General features: G+C 36.1%; 1 protein-coding gene and 1 long non-coding RNA gene across 3 annotated transcripts in view; one reads left to right on the top strand and one right to left on the bottom strand.

Annotated features, from left to right (window-relative positions):
• The window catches only part of LOC128248703 (tRNA dimethylallyltransferase-like), a 285316-nt gene extending 263525 nt beyond the window's left edge, over positions 1-21791 (top strand). Inside the window, exon 8 of one of the 2 annotated variants that reach the window (XM_089357231.1) lies at positions 17984-21791. In XM_089357231.1, the coding sequence (XP_089213357.1) occupies positions 17984-18281 (298 nt within the window). In that variant the 3' untranslated portion in view covers positions 18282-21791. The remainder of the gene's footprint in view (positions 1-17983) is intronic. The other variant, XM_089357232.1, reaches the window with a different exon arrangement.
• Positions 13875-17632, bottom strand: LOC149134001 (uncharacterized). Its single transcript, XR_016243069.1, has 2 exons — positions 14636-17632; positions 13875-14090 (listed from the first exon to the last, which is right to left on the bottom strand). It is a non-coding gene; the product is annotated as an uncharacterized LOC149134001 (long non-coding RNA).
• Positions 21792-22112: the final 321 nt, after the last annotated feature.

The raw sequence follows: 22112 nt of genomic DNA, 5'->3' as shown, positions 1-22112 counted from the left end.
TTAATTCTGAGAGGAATAACTATGCAGCTAGCTCATTCAGAGGTGCAGAGTAACATCAGAAAAAACAAAGCGTTTAGATTTAGCATCTATGGACCAGAGGCTGTTGTGTGTGAGTGAGTGAAGCATTGTCAGTTAGTCAAATGGCTTTTGTTTGTGGGTGATCAAAGATCAGTATATTTGTGTAATAGCAGTATACTTCCAGATGTGACAGCAGCATAGAAATGTGACTTTAACTTGAACTTTGTAGAGGATCTGCATTTGGTCAGGATCAGGACTGAAGTATTTTCTGGCTTGGGAAAAGAATCTTAATTTTTGTGATGCAGTTTTGGTAATGTTACATATGTGGGATTGCACCTGATACTTCAAGACATTAAGACCAAAACTCCATATATTACAGTGAAAATAAATATTACACATTACTCACCAAAGGTTTCATGAAAAAATTTTAATATACTACATTTAAATCAGCTTTCAGACATCTGAAATATATCATAAGTCTGCTTTGAGAGTCAACCATATTTACCCTTCAAAATAAGAAACTACAGAAAAAAAAGTCATGCAGTTTGTAAATAAGAGCCTTCAAAAGTAATTTCTAATATTGGTTTTAGAATATGTATTTTTGCCATAAACTACTGTGTGTGTGTGTGTGTGTGTGTAATTGTGTTTTAGTGTGTGAGTAATGACTGACACATGTAGGCCTGCTGCCACAGATTTCTTCCTAAGTCTTTTTTTCTGATGTCATTCATCATCCTTGACAATATGACAATGTACAGTATAGCATGGCAGAAAGTAATGATCCAGTGGTGAACTGTTACTGTTGAAGTGTATGTCTCCATTATATATTGCCTTCACAATGGACTTACACTTACACACAGACACACATATGCACAGAGTGATATAAATATAACCCTCAACCAAACTCCACTTATTTTTATTAAATCATTAAATTATTTTTATTATTAAATTAGTCATTTTTATTAAATCATTATGTGCAGGCATGGCTGTGTGCTTAAGAAGTTTGCTTCACAACTAAGTGGTTTTGAGTTTAGTCCCATTGCAAGGCACCTTAGGCAAGTGCCTTCTACTATAGCTAACGAAAGTTTTGTGAGTGAATTTGATTGGTAGAAACTGAAACAAAGCTCCTCATATATATGTGAGTGTTTGTGTGTGTCCTTGTCTTTGACATTGTTTGCTAATGGTAAACAGCATTGTCACACAAGCAGTGTTGTTTGTTTGCAATCTTCAATGAAAACATATCTGGACTGAAACAGGTGAAGGTTAGAAACAGGAGAGCATCCAGCCACAAAATATCTAACTCAATGAATTTTGTCTGACCCATACAAGCATGGAAAGACAGACATTAAAACCCAATGCTGTCCAAACAGATGGGATGGTCACAGATATGGAATGTCTTTGATCATGCATGTGCTCATCAGAGGTAACCTGGAGCCAAACAACAGCAGATGTAATCCACCACAATCTATATATTCATATTGAATAGGGTTACAAGATTGATGTGTAATTGTTACACTTGTCAAACTGATTTCTACACAATGTTGTTTCTCTAATTGCTGAAACAATAGCATAGATCTTTTGTCAAGCTTGATAACAAATGAGCAAGTACAGATTTTATAAACCTTCATTGCAGACCTGACTTTTTATACAAATTTTAACATTTGTCACTGAGGGAAAGCAAATATAAAAATGGTAGTGATGATATGATAATCTTTGCTTTTATTCCCTCCTCTTACCAAGAACCCTCATGTAGCTGTCTTACTGTTTCTCTCTTCCATTGTTTGCTTTCCTGTTACCTCCTCTCCCTACATCTCCGGTTCTCTCCTTTTACTCTTCCACTTTCTCATTGTGGTTATTTGTCATCCAGTTGTATGGAACAGAAAATAACAAACAGAGATAATGCATGGAAAATAAGACTCTCTTTAGTTGTGCTTGAGATGAAACAACTGCTTTGGAATGAATGAACAGTCTAATTTGTCTTGCAGGGACGACAACACAACCTCTCTAATGTCAATCATTAAAGGATACAAAAATTATTTCAGAGAGAACATTTATTTATATTGAAAAAGAAAAAAATTATAATCTATTATTTTGAAAATTGTGAATACTATTTTTTAAAATTAAATTTTGTTAAATGACACATTATCTTGGAAAATCCTAGAATTTTTTCATAGAACCCACTTTAGGAGAAACTCTAATTGATCAAACTCTTGTAGGAGGTATCCCAGCATGACTGCAGTTCAGTGACTGTAACTAGTTTTTGAAATAAAGAAACATTATCATTGTTGTCGTTGATGTACTTCGGCATGATTTCTTCAGCTGGATGCCTTTTCAAATGCTGACTATTTTACAGCATATACTGGGTAATTTTTACCATACCACTAGCACAGGTGAAGTCACCATGCAGCTTTGCAAGATTATAAACCCCAAGAGAGATGACTTTATGCTATGAGATGAGGGGTTAAAGTTTGAGAGAAGGGCCAGAGCAGAATATGTTTCTTGCTATAGGGGGACAGCATGGTTGCTCATATTTTAGAAGAGAGATGGGAGCTGGGAAGAGATAAAATTAGTGATGATAGGAGCTAGGGAGAGATAAAATTAGTAATGATGAAATGTCTACGAGGTGAACAGAAGTGTGTAGGGACAGGATAACAGGGAGTGCCAATGGTTAGAGGTTGTGAGGATTTATGGGAGAGTAAGAGATGGTTAGAGATTGGGAGTAGGTTGTGAGCCTGTACACAGGTAGTCAAAATAAAATCACTCATCTGAAAAAGAGTTAGATTGAAGCTCTGAAGGGCCTTGGTTCAATCCTGGATTTCAGCATGTAGATGTGGTTCTATCTTGTTCTCGAAATAATTACTTAACAAAACTTCTGTTGTTTGACATAGATAAAGAGGACGATATCAGATGTTTCAGTCTTATATATACACATCAATGCATAATTGTTATCATAAAAATCATCTTTGTCAATGTCATCATCATCACCTCCACCACAGTTATCAAAAACAGCAACAACAACAACAACAAAGTGATGGATTGGCAAAATCATTCGGTCTTCAGAAAAAGTGCTTTGTGGTATTTTTTCTTGCTTTTTATATTTTTGAGTTCAAATTCTGCAGAGATCAACCTTGCCTTTTATCCGTTCAGGAATGGTAAAATAAAGTATCAATCAGGTACTGAAGTTGATGATATTAACTAACACTGCTCCACTGAAAATTGCTGCCCTTGTGCCGAAATTAGATAGAAAGAATTATTATTATTATTATTATTATTATTATCATTATTATTCAGATTCCGCCAAGGTCAACTTTACCTTTCATCCTTTCACGATTGATAAAATAAGTACCAGTTCAACACCAGGGGTCAATGTAATTGACTCATCTCCTCCCCCAAAATTGCTACCCTTGTGGCAAAATTTGAAACCATTATTATTATTATTATTATTATTATTCAGGCATTGTGCCTATAACAGAAAGGATTATTATTATTATCATTATCATCATTATTATTAAATGCATTCAATGTAAAATATGTCTTCGACATCTGTTCTAGCACAGCTGTATATCTGCTTATGAAAGCCAATCACTTTTAAGTAACCCAGCGTTATTTTAATTGTCACTTGAGTGCTATTAAGGGAATCTTTCAAAATTCCTTAAGTACCGTGATAAATATGAGGTGGTATGGGTTAGATCCCACACTTCTACTTCACTTGGAACTGTTTTTCTTCTCCCCTCTCTCTCTTTGTGTTTTTTTTTTTGGTGGGGGTGCTTATTTGTTTGTTGTTGTTTTCGTGAAGTGATTACTTCAGAGGAAGTAAAGAAAGGCAGAACTGAAGAAACAATGAAATAATAATAGTTGTGATTATAGAGGATGTTGTGCCTGTGTAATGGTGATAGCGGAGGTGGTGGTGTGCTGCATGTTATTATGGTGATGTTGTTGAGATAGAATTGCAGACGCTGTTGAGGATGATATTAATGTTGCTGATGTCATTGTTGAGAGTGATGTTAATGTTGCTGTTTGACCCCACATCAGCTCTGATGAAGCAAAACTATGACCACAGGCATACCAATCATAACCGACCTATCTTTCAGGTTTCAGATCTCTCTGCCCATTTTTCAAGGATCTTCTTTAGCCAAATTTTTTGTTTGTTTTGTGATGATATTTCCTCAAGTATTCATTTTCATCAGTCAGTTTTCTGTAGAATTGTAAAACAGGAAGCTGTCCTTTGCAGAGATATTGAAATCATTAACCTTTTAATATTTAAACAGGCCATACTCAGCCCAAATATTTGATCTGTTTTATCTTCAAACTGGCCAAGTCTGGTCTCTCACACCTTCCCTACAATGTCCCTAAAAATAAACGATCACATAACCATGATCTCAAAGCTATGTGATAATGCATTATCAATTTAAACAATGTGAATAAATGATACATACAGAGAGAGTGGAAGAGAGAAAAAGAGAGAGAGATAGTTAAAAGACTGTAATAATAAAAAACTGCATATATGTATAATTCTCCATCTTTATTTTAATGTCAACACGGCCACAGTCTTTGGGCTGAAACATATAAAAGAAATATTGTGCTCCAGCATGACTGCAGCTTTAAAGCTGAAACATATATATATTTAAAGAATATATATATATAGATATATATTTTTATTTATGTATATATTAATATTATCTTGGTTGAAAAACTTTGAGAATGCGAATATGTTAATAGTTACCAGGGTAGCAAAAATCGCACAAAAACTGGGATATTATACCCGGTTAAGGGGTAGAAATTCCATGTTAAAGTGATGTGTTTTGAGTTGATATAAAGAATAATAATAAATGGAGCAAAACGCATATAATCAATTTGCTCCATTTATTATTATTCTTTATATAGATATATATGTACACACACACACACATATATACATGATGGTATGATGGGCAAGGCTTATATCAGCCTTTGTACAAATTCTTTTGATTTCATTTACATTGTCATCATCTGATTCATAATTACTTGTGTGTTCAGTAGCCGTATATTTTAACTTCCTAAAAATATCCATTAGTTCTCATGTAAGTATCTACAAATTAAGGGTAAGATTAATATATGTATATAGATTATAATTTCCTGTTTATTTATTTACTTGTTTTAGGAAGAATGTAGAATAAATGATTTAATTGATTAATAAAATAATGTTAGAGTAAGAAGATACAGTGTTTCCTCTTTATAAGGCGTCTCGCTATACCACGTCCCCACATATAACGTAGGTGGTTTGATGGACCCCAAATAATTTGAAGCAGAATTTCCATCATTATCGCTCACAACTTGCAAAAACCTTGATTAAAACCAGAATTTCAGTGAATTTCAATGAAATACATACCTTAACCAACAGCTTGAAAATATTGCAATCGGTTACCATGTAATTGGGTGCCCATTACATGTTTTGTGTGCATAATTTCTTTGATTTTGTGATGAAAACAACACCTTTTTGACCAGTGAGCACTTTTGGCAGTTTGTTTTCCATGATTTGATTGGATTGTTTGAAGAAGCTTCCGCCAATGAAAGGGTTCGAATGAGTCAAACGAATTGATATTAAACATACTTTTAAGGGCTTTCAAATCATTCACTAGGTGGCATGACATCAAAAATGCAATGTAAAAGCATTTCATAAGTATTTATTGAAAATTCTTATTTTAGAGTCAACTACTTGTAAATATTTTTTTAAAGTTGTTCTAAGTGCTATAATTCATGATATTTTGTCAGTAATTTATTGGTATTGTAATAAAAAATGTTAAACATGATTGAATGTTTTTTTCCGTTCATGCACTTTACGAATCAAACCAAATATCTCATTTTCTTCTATTATCGCCTGCTCCCCCCCCCCTTACCCGTAAACCTGTGGCCCGGATAGAACACAGTTGATTTTCTTGGACCCCATCACTCATGCTATAGAGAGGGAACATTGTAATATAAAATTAAACTACTAATAGAAGTTTTTAAATAGTATAGGTATTTATCCAAAATCAAATCTATCTGATGCTCCTCTCTCTCTCAACTAATTGTGAGTCAGTTCAACTGTGGCAGGCTTTTGTATACCATAACTACATCATATAAACCAAATATCTTCTGGTGAAATGCTGCTTGTACTATTAAATATTATATTATATATTGATTGGTTTAAAATTTGTGGTGTCACAGTAATTGCAAATTCAACACTAATTAAAGGTACTGTCATTATTTAACATAATCAAGGTGGCAAGCTGGCAAAATTCTTTAGCATGTTGGGAAAAAATGTTTAGCAGCATTTATTCTAATACTTAATGTTCCGAGTTCAAACCTCTTTCAGGTTAACTTTACCTTTCATCCTATGAAGGTTGATAATATAAATACAAGTCAAACACTGGTGTCAATGTAGTTGACTCATCATTTCTCTCTAAAATTGCTGGCTTTGTGCCAAAATTTGCAAACATTATTTAACATAATTAAGGAGGTTACCACCTTCCCTCTCCTGTTCGTCGAGGCGCAATGACCCAGTGGTTAGGGCAGCGGACTCGCGGTCATAGGATCGCAGTTTCGATTCCCAGACCGGGCGTTGTGAGTGTTTATTGAGCGAAAACACCTAAAGCTCCACGAGGCTCCGGCAGGGGATGGTGGCGAACCCTGCTGTACTCTTTCACCACAACTTTCTCTCACTCTTACTTCCTGTTTCTTTTGTGCCTGTAATTCAAAGGGCCAGCCTTGTCACACTGTGTCACGCTGAATATCCCCGAGAACTACGTTAAGGGTACACGTGCCTGTGGAGTGCTCAGCCACTTGCACGTTAATTTCACGAGCAGGCTGTTCCATTGATCGGATCAACTGGAACCCTCGGCGTCGTAAGCGACGGAGTGCCAACAACAACAACCTTCCCTGTTCTGTTACATGTTCATTGTAACCATTAGCAAAATCATAATTGTGAAGTCCATCTTTTTCATGACCTGAATTAAAATCCTGTTGTAAACACTATCAAAACTTTTTTCTTCCATGGACTTTCCTCTCATAGATGTCAGATGAGGTGTTCTACAATTTCTTGCTTGACCAACTGGCACAGATGATATACTTTCTTATCACAGATGTGAGACTGAGGTGCACAGAATAACTTTGCTCATTTAGATGCACACGATTACTACAGTCATTGTATGTGATTTAAACTCAAGATCTTACGATCATACTGATTAATACATATTTGTTTTGGGTTTAAGGATTAAAATTAAGATGGTGGGAGCTGAGAAAGCAAAAGCTTTGTATGAAAATTCTCACCTCATAACCTTATTTCCTAAATAATCTTTCAAACATTCCTTGCAGCCATTTCTCTCCTACTTCACTGGCTTTAAGAACAGAGGTAAAAGAGGGGAAAGTGAGGAAGAAATATGGGGCTTCTTAGCAATTTACTATATCAATCAGGGTGAAATATTTAGTAGGTCAATTAAAAAAAAAAAAAAAGTCAGCAGACAGAAGAGAGGGGTGAAGTGGGGCAGCATCTGTGGAGGGGTTAGGGAGACATGATTGAAATGATATAAGTGGTACATTTAGTTATGCCCCGTGGCAGGATTTACTTTGTCACTTGGGATCTCTAAATAACCTGAACTACTGCCCCTATTTTATAGAGCCCTTTTTTTTCTCAAATAATAAGTTCATGAGAAATATTGTCTTATCAGTTCTTTTTTTTTCCCTTCTCTGCCCTGTTTTCCACGAATATTAGGATCTTTAAAGAACATGTGATAATGATGAACTAGGGCTAGTGTTATTGTTGTCTAAAGTACACAGGTAGTGTCACGAATGTCATCAAGGCCAATCACTTTCTCCATCTTCATCATTTTATAATGAACCATTCTACATAAACATAATAGTATTTAATAAAATATTCTGGGCATAATTTTTTTTTTTTAACTAAGTACAGGAGTCAATACATTCAACTAAAAATTCAAGGTGGTGCCCCAGCGTAGCCACAGTCTAATGACTCAAACAAGTAAAAGATAAAAGAAAGATATATGAAGTATCCTTAAACACTGTGTGTGTGTGTCTGTGTGTGAATGTGGGCATAGTATTTAATAAGGTTCTGAGAGTACATGAAGTATTTAATAAAATATGTTGAAATATTTGGGGTATATAAAGTATTTTATGAAAACCTATCTTTTACTTGCTTCAGTCATTGGACTGCGGTCATGCTGGAGCACTGCCTTGAAGGGTTTACTTAAATAAATTGACCCCAGTACTTATTTGTTAAGTTTGGTACTTATTCAGTTGGTCTCTTTCACCAAACTGCCAAGGGATGTAAACAAACCAATATCAGCTATCAAGCATGGTGTGGGACAAACATTACACACAATAGGCCTCATGCAGTGGGACTGAACCCAAGAACATATGGTTGGGGCTCTAACCCCTTAACAAAGCCATGCTTGCACCTCCACAGCCATGCCTGTGCCTATATACATTTCAATGCAATATTCTGAGGTATACAATATATAATGAAGCCCTAAGTATATCTTTTATCTTTTCATTTACTTTTGATTGCAGCAATGCTGGGACACAACCTTGAAGGGTTTTAGCTGAATAAATCGCCCCCAGGGCTTATTTTTTTAAAGCCGGGTCCTTCTTCTATCAGTCTCTTTTGTTGAACTGTTAAATGACAGGGGAATAAACACCAACACTGGTTGTCAAGCAGTGGTGGGGGACACACACAAACACAAAGACATACACACATATATATATTCAACGGGCTTCTTTCAGTTTCTATCTACCAAATCCACACACAAGGCTTTGGTCGGCTTGAGGCTACAAGTAGCAAACAATTGCCCAAAGTGCCATGCAGTGGGACTGAACCTGGGACCATGTGGTTGAGGAGCAAGCTTCTTACTACAAAACCACAGAGTATTTGATTAAATAGGCTGAGTATATGAAGTATGGAGACTTAGTGAAACATTCTCAGCATTGCTATATAAATTCTATGTTAGAAAAGTATACATGAAAGGAGACTGCACTCATACTGAGAAGTAAGATATATAACTGATGAAAGTTGGATAAAGAAATCCCAGACATTTTAAGTAGAGGGAACTTGTAAAAGAGAAAGACTGACAAGGAGTACATGGGTAGATGTGGTGACACCTACAAAGAGACGGCAAAAAAACACAATAAGCAGTGAGATGCTGTTTTGGAGAAAACTGGCCCAACTTATGTAAGCATGGTAAACATGTGAAACTGATGATGTTGTTATTTTTCCTCTCTCTCGCTTTCGTCTTTATATATATCATCATGTAATGTCTATGTTCCATTCTGGTATGAGTTGGATTGTTTGACAGGATCTGATAAGCTAAAGGACTGCATCATGTTTCAGTATCTGCTTTGGCATGGCTTCTACGACTGGATGCCCTTCCTAACCAATATATATATATATATATATTTTCTACTATAATAATACTCTTGTGTTCTTTTCCATTGCAACATATGAATGAGAAAGGAAGGGGTGATAGATGAATAAGGAAGGAAGGGGTGATGACAAATTGGCAGAGGGGTGATGGAAATTCTACAGTGCAAAAAAAAAAAAATCAAACAGTGTTTCAACTCTGTGTGAGACTATGTGTGTATATGTAAAAGGGAGGTATGTGATTGTTTGTGTGTGTGTAATGGAAGTGGGATGGTGAATGAAAAATCAAACAGTATTTCCTGCTATACAAGATGTAGGTATGGCAGAGTGGCTAAGAAGCTCACTTCCCAGTCATATGTCTTAAGGTTCAGTCCCACTGTGTGGTACCTAGAGCAAGTTGTCTTCTACTACAACTTTGTGTGAGTATATGTGTGTGCATGTACAAAGGAAATATGTGAATGTATGTGTGAACCAGCGTTCTTTCAGTAACAAATGATGATCGATGTCACATCTTAAAAGACAACCACTAGATAACATTGACAAATGTATTAATTTGATTTACCATCCATATTCTATCTGTTTTAAAAATAATTATTACAATCACACATACCTACACAAACATATACAAACTCAGAGAAAATAATTATTGCCTGAGTGTATCAAGAATATAAAACAACTGCAGTTGAAAGAGATATTATAAATTTGGTAATATAAGAATTATTAAACTAAAAACTTGGTTTTGTACCTTATTTATATATAAAATACTACAATTAGCTGTCATTTTTATGGCACAGGGCCAGCTAGTATATATATAGTATTAAAGGATTATGACGATATATGGAGAGATAGAGAGTGACAAAAAAAGGATATGAGAAGCAATGAAGAGAACATGGAAAATTGGATCTCTGGATGTCTAGTCTCATAAACACGACTTATATTGTGTGTAATACTGTTTACTTTAGACTAATGCTTCTCAAAGTGGTTGATATCACCTCTAGTGGGCTGTGAAAAATTTTCTGTGGGCACTAGAAATAAGGTAGGCAGTAAGAAAGTCATAGATGCATTTGTAGAGTTTTTATTTTTGAAGTTTTTGTTTCCTATTTAAATATTGTCTTGAAAAAATTTAAATGTAAATTTTATGATAAATAGTTTGGGCACAGGGATGATTGCATGGCCGAGAAGTTTGCTTCCTAACCACATGGTTTCAGGTTCAGTTCCACTGCACACCACTTTAGGCAAGTGCCTTCTATTATAGCGCCAGTCCTACCAAAGCCTTGTGAGTTGATTTGGTAGATGGAAGCTCAAAGAAGCCCACCATGTGTGTTTTCCCACCTTGTCTTGACATCATGTGCTTGTGGTAAACAAACATGACCATCATACAAGTGTTGTTCATTTCCATGTCTGGCCAAGGAAAAACGTTACCTTTATTAGAAAAAAGGGGAGAGTTGGCTACAAGAAGGGTACCTGACCATAGCAAATCTGCTTCAACAAATTCCATTTGACGCATGCAAACATGGAAAAGTGAATGTTAAAACAGTGTTGATAATGATGATGATTGTTATCTACAATCACAATAGTAATAACAATAACATCATAAATAAAGACTTGAGATGTGAATAATTAAATAAATAAAACTGAATATACACCATGTATGCATGTATGTTATAAACAATATATGGAAATATAATTTAAAAGGCACTGACAAAATTTGTGTATATTTCCTTACATGCACTTGATAGAATAATCTGAATGCTAAAGGGTTAATCATACATTATCTCATACCTTTGAGATTTCAATGATACTCTCTTACTACTCTTTACTCTTTTACTCATTTGACTGCGGCCATGCTGGAGCACCGCCTTTAGTCGAGCAAATCGACCCCAGGACTTATTCTTTGTAAGCCTAGTACTTATTCTATCGGTCTCTTTTTGCCGAACCGCTAAGCTATGGGGACGTAAACACACCAGCATCGGTTGTCAAGCGACGGTGGGGGGACAAACACAGACACGCAAACACACACACATATACATATATATATATATATATATATATATACGACGGGCTTCTTTCAGTTTCTGTCTACCAAATCCACTCACAAGGCTTTGGTCGGCCCGAGGCTATAGTAGAAGACACTTGCCCAAGGTGCCATGCAGTGGAACTAAACCGGGAACCATGTGGTTGGTAAGCAAGCTACTTACCACACAGCCACTCCTGCGCCTATGATGTGAAATTTATTTTTAGAACGACATTGTTAAGTAGGTGTGAGAGGCCAGATATGATCAATTTTAACATAAAACAGGTAGAATATTTAGGCTGGATATAGCTGGTTTAAATGCTAAAGGGTCAGCCTGCAACAATAGTTGGTATCAGTGTATGCAGCTATATACACTGGTGCCAGTGTATATGTGGAGGCGTTATGGCCCAGTGGTTAGGGCAGCGGACTCGTGGTCATAGGATCGCTGTTTCGATTCCCAGACCGGACGTTGTGAGTGTTTATTGAGTGAAAACACCTAAAAGCTCCACGAGGCTCCAGCAGGGGATGGTGGCAAACCCTGCTGTACTTTTCACCACAACTTTCTCTCACTCTTACTTCCTGTTTCTGTTGTGTCTGTAATTCAAAGGGTCAGACTTGTCACACTGTGTCACGCTGAATATCCCTGAGAACTACTTTAAGGGTACTCGTGTCTGTGGAGTGCTCAGCCACTTGCACGTTAATTTCATGAGCAAGCTGTTCCGTTGATCGGATCAACAGGAACCCTCGACGTCGTAAGCGACGGAGTGCCAATACACAATGCCAGTGTATATAGCATTATAGAATAGAGTTGTAAATGTTCAATGAAGCTATTCTCCAACTGGGTCTTGTGACTCATATATGAACCCTTACATATGACAGAGTCATAACAAAGAAAACAAAGCAATTTCAGGGAGAAAACAATATCAGTAGTTCATGTTTCAATTCTGCCTAATGAGAAATTATAGCATCACTTCTGCTCTCTTTGAAATAAAAATATCCAATTTATTCTTAAGTGGATTGTAAATTCATTACTTTTGACAAATACATAATAAATCTACGTCAGAAATATTAGGTACCTCATCTTGCTCTCTCTTGGCTCAAAGTTCACCATCTGGAACTGCTGTTTATATGTGTGTGTGTGAGAGAGTTTAACAAACCTGCTTTATAATCTCTAACAAAACAATAAACACTGTAAGTTACATTAACACTGAAAAGTTCACAAATTTCTGTAATTATAATTATTTTAATAATGGTAGTTAATAATTAATGATTTTCCTGCTATACAAGATGTAGGTATGGCAGAGTGGCTAAGAAGCTCACTTCCCAGTCATATGCCTTAAGGTTCAGTCCCACTGTGTGGTACCTAGGGCAAGTTGTTTTCTACTACAACTAAGGCCTTGTGGATTTGGCAAACAAGAACTGAAAGAAGCCTAGTATTTGTGTGTGTTTTTCTCCAAAATCTCTGAGCTATAAGTGATAACATCGTTGTTTTCTCTATCAACAAATCATTCACTGGTGTGGTGCCTTTGAAGACATATACAATAAGAGGTCCCTTGGAAAATAAGTAAGAGGTAGTGACAGGAAGGGTATCCAGTGTTGTTTTACAATGCCTCAATAATATATCTGTCTATCCCAAGCTAGTATTAAAAGACAAATGATGTCATCATCATTATTGATTTAATGTCTCCTTTTCTGCACTCAGAAGAGAGTACATTGCTGCAGAGGTTTTTTTTTTTTTTACAGCCAGTTGCCCTTTCTGTTGCCAACTTCCTTTATTTCCAAGTGAAATAATGACCTTACTATCTATCAAACACCATATCAGAACATGTCAAGAAGCTTGGACATGCTTTCATGGTAAACTTCAAGCAAACAACACCATCAGGAGGCTGTTGTTTATATATACAATAGGTTTCTTTCAGTTTCCAGTTTCCATCCACCATGTCCCCTCACAAGGCTTTGGTCTGCTCAGAGTAGAAGGTGCCAGACTGGGATTGAACCCAAAACCATGTCATTGGGAAGCAAACTTCTTAAGTATTCAACTATACCTGTGCCCCCCCCCCTTCTCCTCCCCCCAAAAAAAAACATGCATATAGGCAAATACAGGTATATCAAATCCCATACAACACAAGTTCCTAATTTATTAAAACAATCTTCACCTCTAGAGGATGTGTCACAATTTCCAAATAGCAATTAAGACCAGCTCTGTATGAGAAGGGGAGATATCTTCAAGACTTAGGAATTATCTAAATTTGACATGTCTTTATGGAAAAGGATAGACTTTTCTGGAAATAAGAGGACAGTTATGGACACATGTTTTTGCTTCAAAAGGTATTATCAGCATGGCAACTGACAAAAGAAACTCAACCACAGCTACCATAAGCTTCTACTGGAAATAGCAGCCAATTTCCTTCTACTCACATTCTACAAGCTTAAAAAAACGAAGGACGCATTGGATAATGTAGTTTTAGATGTGTTTATTACTTCTGAATAAAAGATAGAGTGATTACAGCAGGAATGTCATTGTCCATTGGTTTACTGGCTGGACCAGGACTTATTTGAACTTACGCTAGAGTCTGAGTGATTTACTGTGTCCATTCTACTGGATTTGTCTGCTCCATCTCTTCGGCTCCTCCATTCTTCTGTTTTTTTTTTTTGAGACATGGATAACAACTGGAAAGGAAGAAAAAGAAAAACATAAATGGTCAATGAAATACTCTTTTAATAACTGCTGCTGCTGCTACTACTACTACTACTACTACTACTACTAAAAATAATAAATAATAATTCTATTACATGCACAAAGCCTGAAATTTTGTATGAGGAAGTTGACTAATTACATTCACCCCAAGGCTGAACTGGTATTTATTTTATTGACCCTGGAATGATGAAAGGCAAATTCAACTACAGCAGCATTTGAACAACATCAACAACAAAAACAACAATAATCCCTTATTTTCCATACTAATACAAGCTACACAGTTGTGCAGTATACATAAAAAGAGGCTCTACAAGGGCCACTCAACTTGTTTGTAATAGCAACTAAATTTTTCTTGAATTTTACGTGGTTGCCCTATAAAAAGAACATATTACATAATATATTCTTAGATAGTAGATCTGGTAGACAGAAGCTGAAAGAAGCCTGTCATGTGTATGTGTACATGCATGCTGTATCTTTTTTTCTTACCACTATGCGACAGTTGTAAAAAAAGTATCACCTTCTTACAGGCAGTGTCATTTGTATTCAATCTTCTGTAAAAACATGATCAACCATGGAGAAATATTATCTTGCCTCGAAGCAGGTGGAGGTAGGTAAGAGGTAGGGCATCCAACCATAAGCAATCTGCCTCATCTAATTCCATCTGACCCATGCAAGTATAAAGAAAAGTGGAAAACAATAACGATGATCTCTAAATTTTAGAAAACAAAAGAAAAATAAAAGATAGATTGGATGGTCATGGCTACATGTTTGGTTATAGATCTGCTTAGTTGGAGCTGACATGGGGCTAGACAACAAAAACAATGTGGTTTTACTTTAAGATTTCAGAAAACTTAATTTGAAAAACTTATTGTCTGTATTAAACTCATATATGTCTATATTCCTAACGAGTGACACTGTCTTCCAATTAATTTTGAAATTATTTGAGAATTTTGAGGATTGAGTAAAATAATTTGTTTTGTTATTAAGCTGATGTTGAGAACAACATAAAAGATGATGTGATTGTTTTTTTTTTTTTAGAATGACATTGTAGGATAGGTGTGAGAGGCTGGATCTGGTCAGTTTGAACATAAAATAGAGAGAATACTTTGGCCAGATATGGCCTGTTTAAATGCTAAAGAGTTAAAACAATCCTATTATTTTTTTATAATTAAATATTATAACAAATTGTTAAAATATTTTGTGTATTGTAGAAGTATAACCAATGTAGTGCAGATAAATTTTAACAACAAAATCTTATATGGTGGACCTTGATTGAGAACCACTGATGTAGATGGTTGGTTTCATGAAGATGTTAAATGCAGTTATGGCTGTGTGGTTAAGAAGTTCACTTCTCAATCACATAGCTTAAGGTTAACCAGTGTGTGTGTGAATATTTACAAAACCACAAAACTATGCTGAGCTAGAAGGTCACCTTCAAATAACAGCATCATTTGTAGTTGAATTGAGACTGGTGAAGTGTGTTGATATTTTCTTTCAACAAAATCATTCACTATCTTCATGTTTTCAAATTCCTCTGGAATAAAAATACCTTTCTTGAAAACACAGGTAAAGGTTGCCAATTGTATGTGCATCTAGCTGTAAAAATTTCAACTGAAAATTTGCTTCTGTGTAAGCCATGGGAACCAAAGTGTTAAATGAAATGTATGAACAAAAGTTTGGTGTCTGACTAATTAACCTGAATGACTTTATAATTTAATATGAGCAAGTAAGGCAGTAAACTTGTAGAAGTTGCACAAAATGAGTAGCAACATTTCTCCTTGCCCTCTACATTCCAAGCTCAAATGCCACCAAGGTCAACTTCACCGTCCATCTCTTTGGGAGTCAATAAACTAAGTGCCAGTTGAACACTGCTGTTAATGTAATTGACTTTCCCCTCCCCTCAAAATTGCTGGCCTTGTGCCAAAATTTAGATAAAATTCAAACAGGGCAGCAGCAATGTTCATTGACCTCACTGGTTAAGCTATTACGATATATCTATCCTTTTGATTTTTAAAATTTCCTCTTTGATTTCTTACCACATCAAGGCATATATATCATTTTTAGTTTTCATGTCATTTTCTTACTTGTCTTTTTAAGAATATGAAATTACTACGAGGAATGGATTCCCAGTCCCTTCACACTCGTCTCTTTTAGTTGCCTCTTATGCCACGCAGGGAATACGGTGACTGCATTCTACCCCGCCAGTCGCAAGGGGTTTGCTAGTTAACCCATAGCTGAGACCCTTACAGGTGCTACCACTCCGGGTCAGAGTAGACCCAAGAACAATAGTGGCTAAGAGGTGGTTCCACACTCCTCAAACCCTGCCTGAAACCAGGACCCCAGGGTCCCACTACCAGATCTAATTTATAGTCATACCAATATGGATTTTGTATTTCCCTCGCTTTTTTATCAGAGCCTTGCAATGTATTTTAAGTTTGAACTTTTATTTTAGTGGCCATCCTGTTTCTCTTGTCTAAGTCCCTCCACAGATGCTTGACGTTGTATTTATAAGAGTAATTCTTTAAATCATCCACTTTTAGGTAGGCTCTGCATTCGTGTTTTGTTCTTTTGAGTACTGTTCTGATGTTGGATTGTCCACAGATTCTTTGTATTTTAGCATTTATTAACGTAAGGCAGACTTCACAGTAAGTTTAGGTCTTAATTCTACTTCATGTTTCTTAGTGGATATCTACCTGTGTGTGTGCATGCGTGCGTATCTAGATAGATAGATAAACACATACACACACATATATTTCAGATATCTTTGATAGCTATTTATTTCTTTTGGATGTATTTCCTAGAAGGCAGACTTTTTTGTTTGTAAACAACTTTATGAGGTGCAGATGATCTTTTTACCTAATGTTACTTACCAGCATCTGACAATTCCTATCTTAGTTTCTTTCTTACAATGGCATCATGTGAGTTCAGTCAAAACACAAAAACACATACATTCTAACAGACACCACATTCAAAACATTGATGATGAAGATGTGTACATATACATACATGTGTATGTATATCCATATGTATGCATATAAATATATACAATGCTTTGAATTTACTTATAAACACACATGAATACACTAACACACACGTTATTCTATTTTTCTAATACCATTTTCAGTCAGAGTCTGTGGCCATGCTGGAGCACTGCCATAAGGATTAATGCTTGTTTATTTTAAACTCATTCTCTGGAATTAATCCTGGTGTAGTAGTGAGTAGGACAGAGCTGCCATGGTGTGAATGCATCTAGTATATCAAATAAAAATTTGTCTAATTGTTCTTTTAAGTACATCCACTCCTAGTAGATCTCCAAGGAGTATAGGACAAAACCCCTTAGAAAAAAAAACCTTTGGGACAAAAAGCAAAACAAAAAGAGAAAGGCAATTTTGAAATCATAATTTTTATTCTTATTTATAGTTTATGAACACTCCTCTTAGATATAAAATATTACATTAATCATAAAAATGAACATAATAAAAAGAACATCATACCACATCTTTGAAAAATTTAAATAAACACATTATTGACAGCCTCATTAAGTGTTGAGATTCATACCCTACACCATACAGAAATTCCTCTAAGGTCTTCCTTTCATTCACATAGTCCAGAGGTGGATTTTGTCCAGACCCCATCTCTGAGGATTCTGGCAAGTTGTTGAAAAGTTGTGGGCCTTTTGATTGCTAAGCTGTTATCTTGTTGAATTCTTACTCCACAACATAGAGGGTGGGATCTGTGGTACTATACAGCAATGTCCAGTTTGATGACTGGTATAGCTTTCAATCCCATCCCGTATGTAAACAATTGTTAAAGTGTAAACTTGATAATGTAGGTAATATCATAATTTCTGGTTATCCATTTGCAGAGAACTGGATTATACTTTGGGTATATTCCAAAGCATTGGTTTCAAAGAATTCCATGAATATCTCATCTTGAGTGAGGAAGAAAGAAATACAAAGAAAGGAGAACAACTTTTTAATGAAGGTTTGTCATTTATTTATTTGGTTTTGTCTTTTTGCCTTCTTTCTTTGAATTTTTGTCATGATTTTAATATAATTCCTTGTTGTTGCTGTTGTAAAAATACACAAGGAGCCTCAATGTGGTGTTCAAACCCTCTAGAAATAGTTGCCAAATCTCATCTAAATATTGCAAGTGGACATTGATAAACAAAACAATGGGATGGTTACAATTGGAATAGATTTGGGCTAAACATCATCATTAACATCATCGATAACAACAACAGCAAGTAATACTTATAGTGTAGTAGTACTTATTGTATATCTATCTTATATATTAAAAGGCAAGTTGTCTGTTTGTGTGTGTGTTGTGTAAACCACTTCTACTCCTACAATTTTCAACCAAATTTGATATGTGTGCTCTCTTTGACTTACCAAGGTCAACTTCACCTTCCATCTTTTTGGGAGTCAATAAACTAAGTGCCAGTTGAACACTGCTGCTAATGTAATTGACTTTCCCCTCCCCTCAAATTTGCTGGCCTTGTGCCAAAATTTAGATAAAATTCAAATAGGGCAGAAGCAATGTTCATTGAACTTACTGGTTAAGCTATTACGATATATCCTTACTGCCCACTCCTATCAAACACTTTCAATGCCCACATCAACATTGAGTTTTACAACTCAGTTAAGTCCATAAAGTACATTTGTAAGTATGCGAACAAAGGTTCCAGTGCTGCAATATTTGGACTTTAACAAGAACACTGTCAGGATGAGGTGACGCTGTATCAGGTGGGACGGTACATAAGTAGCAATGAGGCTTTCTGGTGCATCTTTGGCTTTCCACTTCACCAACAACACCCCCACCATTCAACAGCTTGCAGTTCACCTGAAAAACAGTCAAAGCGTGTACTTCACCGATGCTAATGCTTCTCTGTTGGCAGAGGAACCAAGGGATAGCACACTAACTGCATTCTTCAAGCTTTGTCAAGTCGATCCATTTGCCCAAACCTTGCAGTATCCACAGATTCCATCGTACTACACTTGGAATGGAAAAAAATGGTCCCAAAGGAAGGCCGATCAAAATGTTCATGGATACCCTGGCATTAAGTTTGACACTTGCCTCAAGCAAGTTTACACAGTGCATCCCACTCAACACAAGTGCTTCTACCTTCGTCTACTACTGCATGAGGTCAGATTGCCAACGTGTTTCCAGACCCTATGGACATGTCTGCACAACATACAAAGAAGCCTGCTATCGACAAGGTTGCTGTATCGGAATCACTTAAAAGTCTCAGGGCACTATTTGCAGTATCACTACAGACATGCGAACTGTGTGATCCTGCCTCTCTGTGGCTCAGATACAGAGACAACCTGGCTGAAGACTTTAAGCGGCAAGCTCAACTGCTCTATCCTGACATGGAGGGTATCAGTGATAAAGTCTACAACAGAGCTCTCATTGACATTGAAAACAGAATTGCTGTCCACATACTCATAACTGCTAACCTCTTTGCAAGTTTTTAAAATCTTTCTTGGCACAAGGGAATCCATATACATAAACATAGCCTTTATATAACGACATAACCTATATAAAACACACACACACACATATATGTAACATATAGTATAATTATAAACAGGGCAAATTTTTAGCTATTTCTCGGCAGAAAATGGTGAACAACCTTCATTGATTTTTGAATCTTATTGCGTTCTCATCATTCTGACAGTTACTCTATGAAGGAGTCCCTAATTTGCATACCGAATATTTATTGCGTTTAACACACAATAAATGCCAGCAGCCTGTCAACAGGGATCTTAGTCCACACAGTATCAAGGTATGATATAATAAATATGTAACATATGGTACAATTTATAAACAGGGCATATTTTTAGCCATTTCTCTGTGGACTAAAGCAAATGATGAACAACCTTAATTGATATTTGAACCTGATTGAGTTCTCATCAGAGGCATCTACATCATTCTGACAGTCTCCAGAGAAACAAGCAGCCAAACATACACACATATATAGGCAAACACACACAGAAGTGCAGGCATGGTTGTGTATTATTATTATTAGTCATGCTTAGCCTAGATCAGATCTGATCTTATAGAACTTGTGACCAAACCCATCCAAATGTAACCACTTTCTCTTTTTATTCAGTCATTCTGTATCTAGGACTACATTATCCAAAGATAGTAAAAGTGTGATTTGGTGTAAGTTTTGTTGCTGTTTCTAGCAGATTCCTGGCTCATAGATGAAATATATTTAAAATCGGTAAATACATTTTCAAATGTACAGAGTTATTATTTAGTTATATGGTGTCTTATGTAACTTATGTAATTTTGCAAACAGAATTACTGGGCTACAGATATTTATTGCAGAAATGGTAGTGGTTGTTGCTACAGTTTTTAGTTTGTTTCAGCCATCATAGCTTAAGCCATGCTTAAGAGCAACATCTGATAGCAATAGGATTATTAAGTTCTGATGGTGTGGTTGGGATACTAATAACAGTTAAGCTTTAATGGTTGTGACGGTGGTGGTTGGGATAGCGATGGTTTAATGGTGGTAGCAGTGCTGGTGGCTGTGGCTTGGTGGTAGTGGTGATGTTTGTGAGTTTCTGTGGAGCATCAAAATAAAGAGAGGTGGTCAGTGAAAGGGGAAGGTCTGATGATGCTGACATTTGGGAAGTTAGTTGATGGCCAGAATAAGGATGGAAAGGGGAGAGGGTAAAAGGAAAGGATGTTGATGACACTTGATGTGGTGGTCACAATAATAATGGCAGGGCTCCTGACCCTGAACAAAGGCATCCTGTAGAAAACAACCAGTTTGGTTGGGGTGGAGTCTGAAGTACTTTCTAAAAAAAATGATGTTAAAACGTCCCCTTCAGCTGAATTACTCCCCTGTTTATACATTCATGTTTCACACACACTTACACACACACTATTCATACATATAGACTTCATTTTTGTATTGATGTAAACTCATGTGTCGAAACAGGATTTTGATTAATCAATGGATTAATCAAACAATCAAATTTTAATTGATTAACTAGCTGGCTAATAATAATAATTAATTCGTTTTATTGGCCACAAGGGCTAATATCAATTAAAAACATATAAGGACAAAGACAGGACGAAGGTTACAAAAGGTTTTGTCCGAAAAGGTAGGAAAGTTCGTCTAAACAGAGGAAGAAAACGGAGAAAGATATAATAAATAAATAGATAAATAAATAAATAAGTAGAACTCCCAAGGGGGAGGCGCTTCAAAAAAGAAAAGGTTACACGTGGAAAAACCCATAAAACCACGGGAGCCTGGTCAGAAAAAATAAGAAAGGGGTATAGAGCCCTTTCTCCTTTTACATTACCTTTTTTTTTTTTTAATAATCCCTAAAAGAAATGGAGAAACTTTCAAAATACAAAGACCTGGAAATAGAAGTAACTCGAATGTGGAATCTAAAAACAGAAACAATTCCTTTCATAGTAGGCGCCTTAGGTATAATAAAAAAATATTCAGACAAATACATAACAAAAACACCAGGACTTACAAATATATATAACATACAGAAAATTGCACTACTGGGCACTGCACACATCCTACGCAAAACACTTTCAATACAGTAACCATAAGAGCATCACAGCAAACCACAGCACATACCCAAGGCACACAGAGCTGCGCTCGGTAGTGAAGTGAAAGCACGTTATAAAAATAAAACTACTGAACAATAATAATAATAATAATAATAATAATGATTTCATTTATTTGCCACAAGGGCAAAAGATGAGGGGGGACAATACAAAGACAGCCATAAAGAATGGGTGTTTACATTATACACATATACAATGAAAAGGAATGGTTCCGGGTTCATTCCCACTGCGTGGCATCTTGGGCAAGTGTCTTCTACTATAGCCTCAGGCCGACCAAAGCCTTGTGAGTGGATTTGGTAGACGGAAACTGAAAGAAGCCCGTCGTATATATGTATATATATATGTGTGTGTTTGTGTGTGTCCCCCTAGCATTGCTTGACAACCGATGCTGGTGT

This window comes from Octopus bimaculoides, chromosome 9 (assembly GCF_046866305.1).
Source record: "Octopus bimaculoides isolate indiv1 chromosome 9, ASM4686630v1, whole genome shotgun sequence".
NCBI classification, from domain to species: domain Eukaryota; kingdom Metazoa; phylum Mollusca; class Cephalopoda; order Octopoda; family Octopodidae; genus Octopus; species Octopus bimaculoides.
This window is presented reverse-complemented; position numbering and strand designations above follow the sequence as displayed.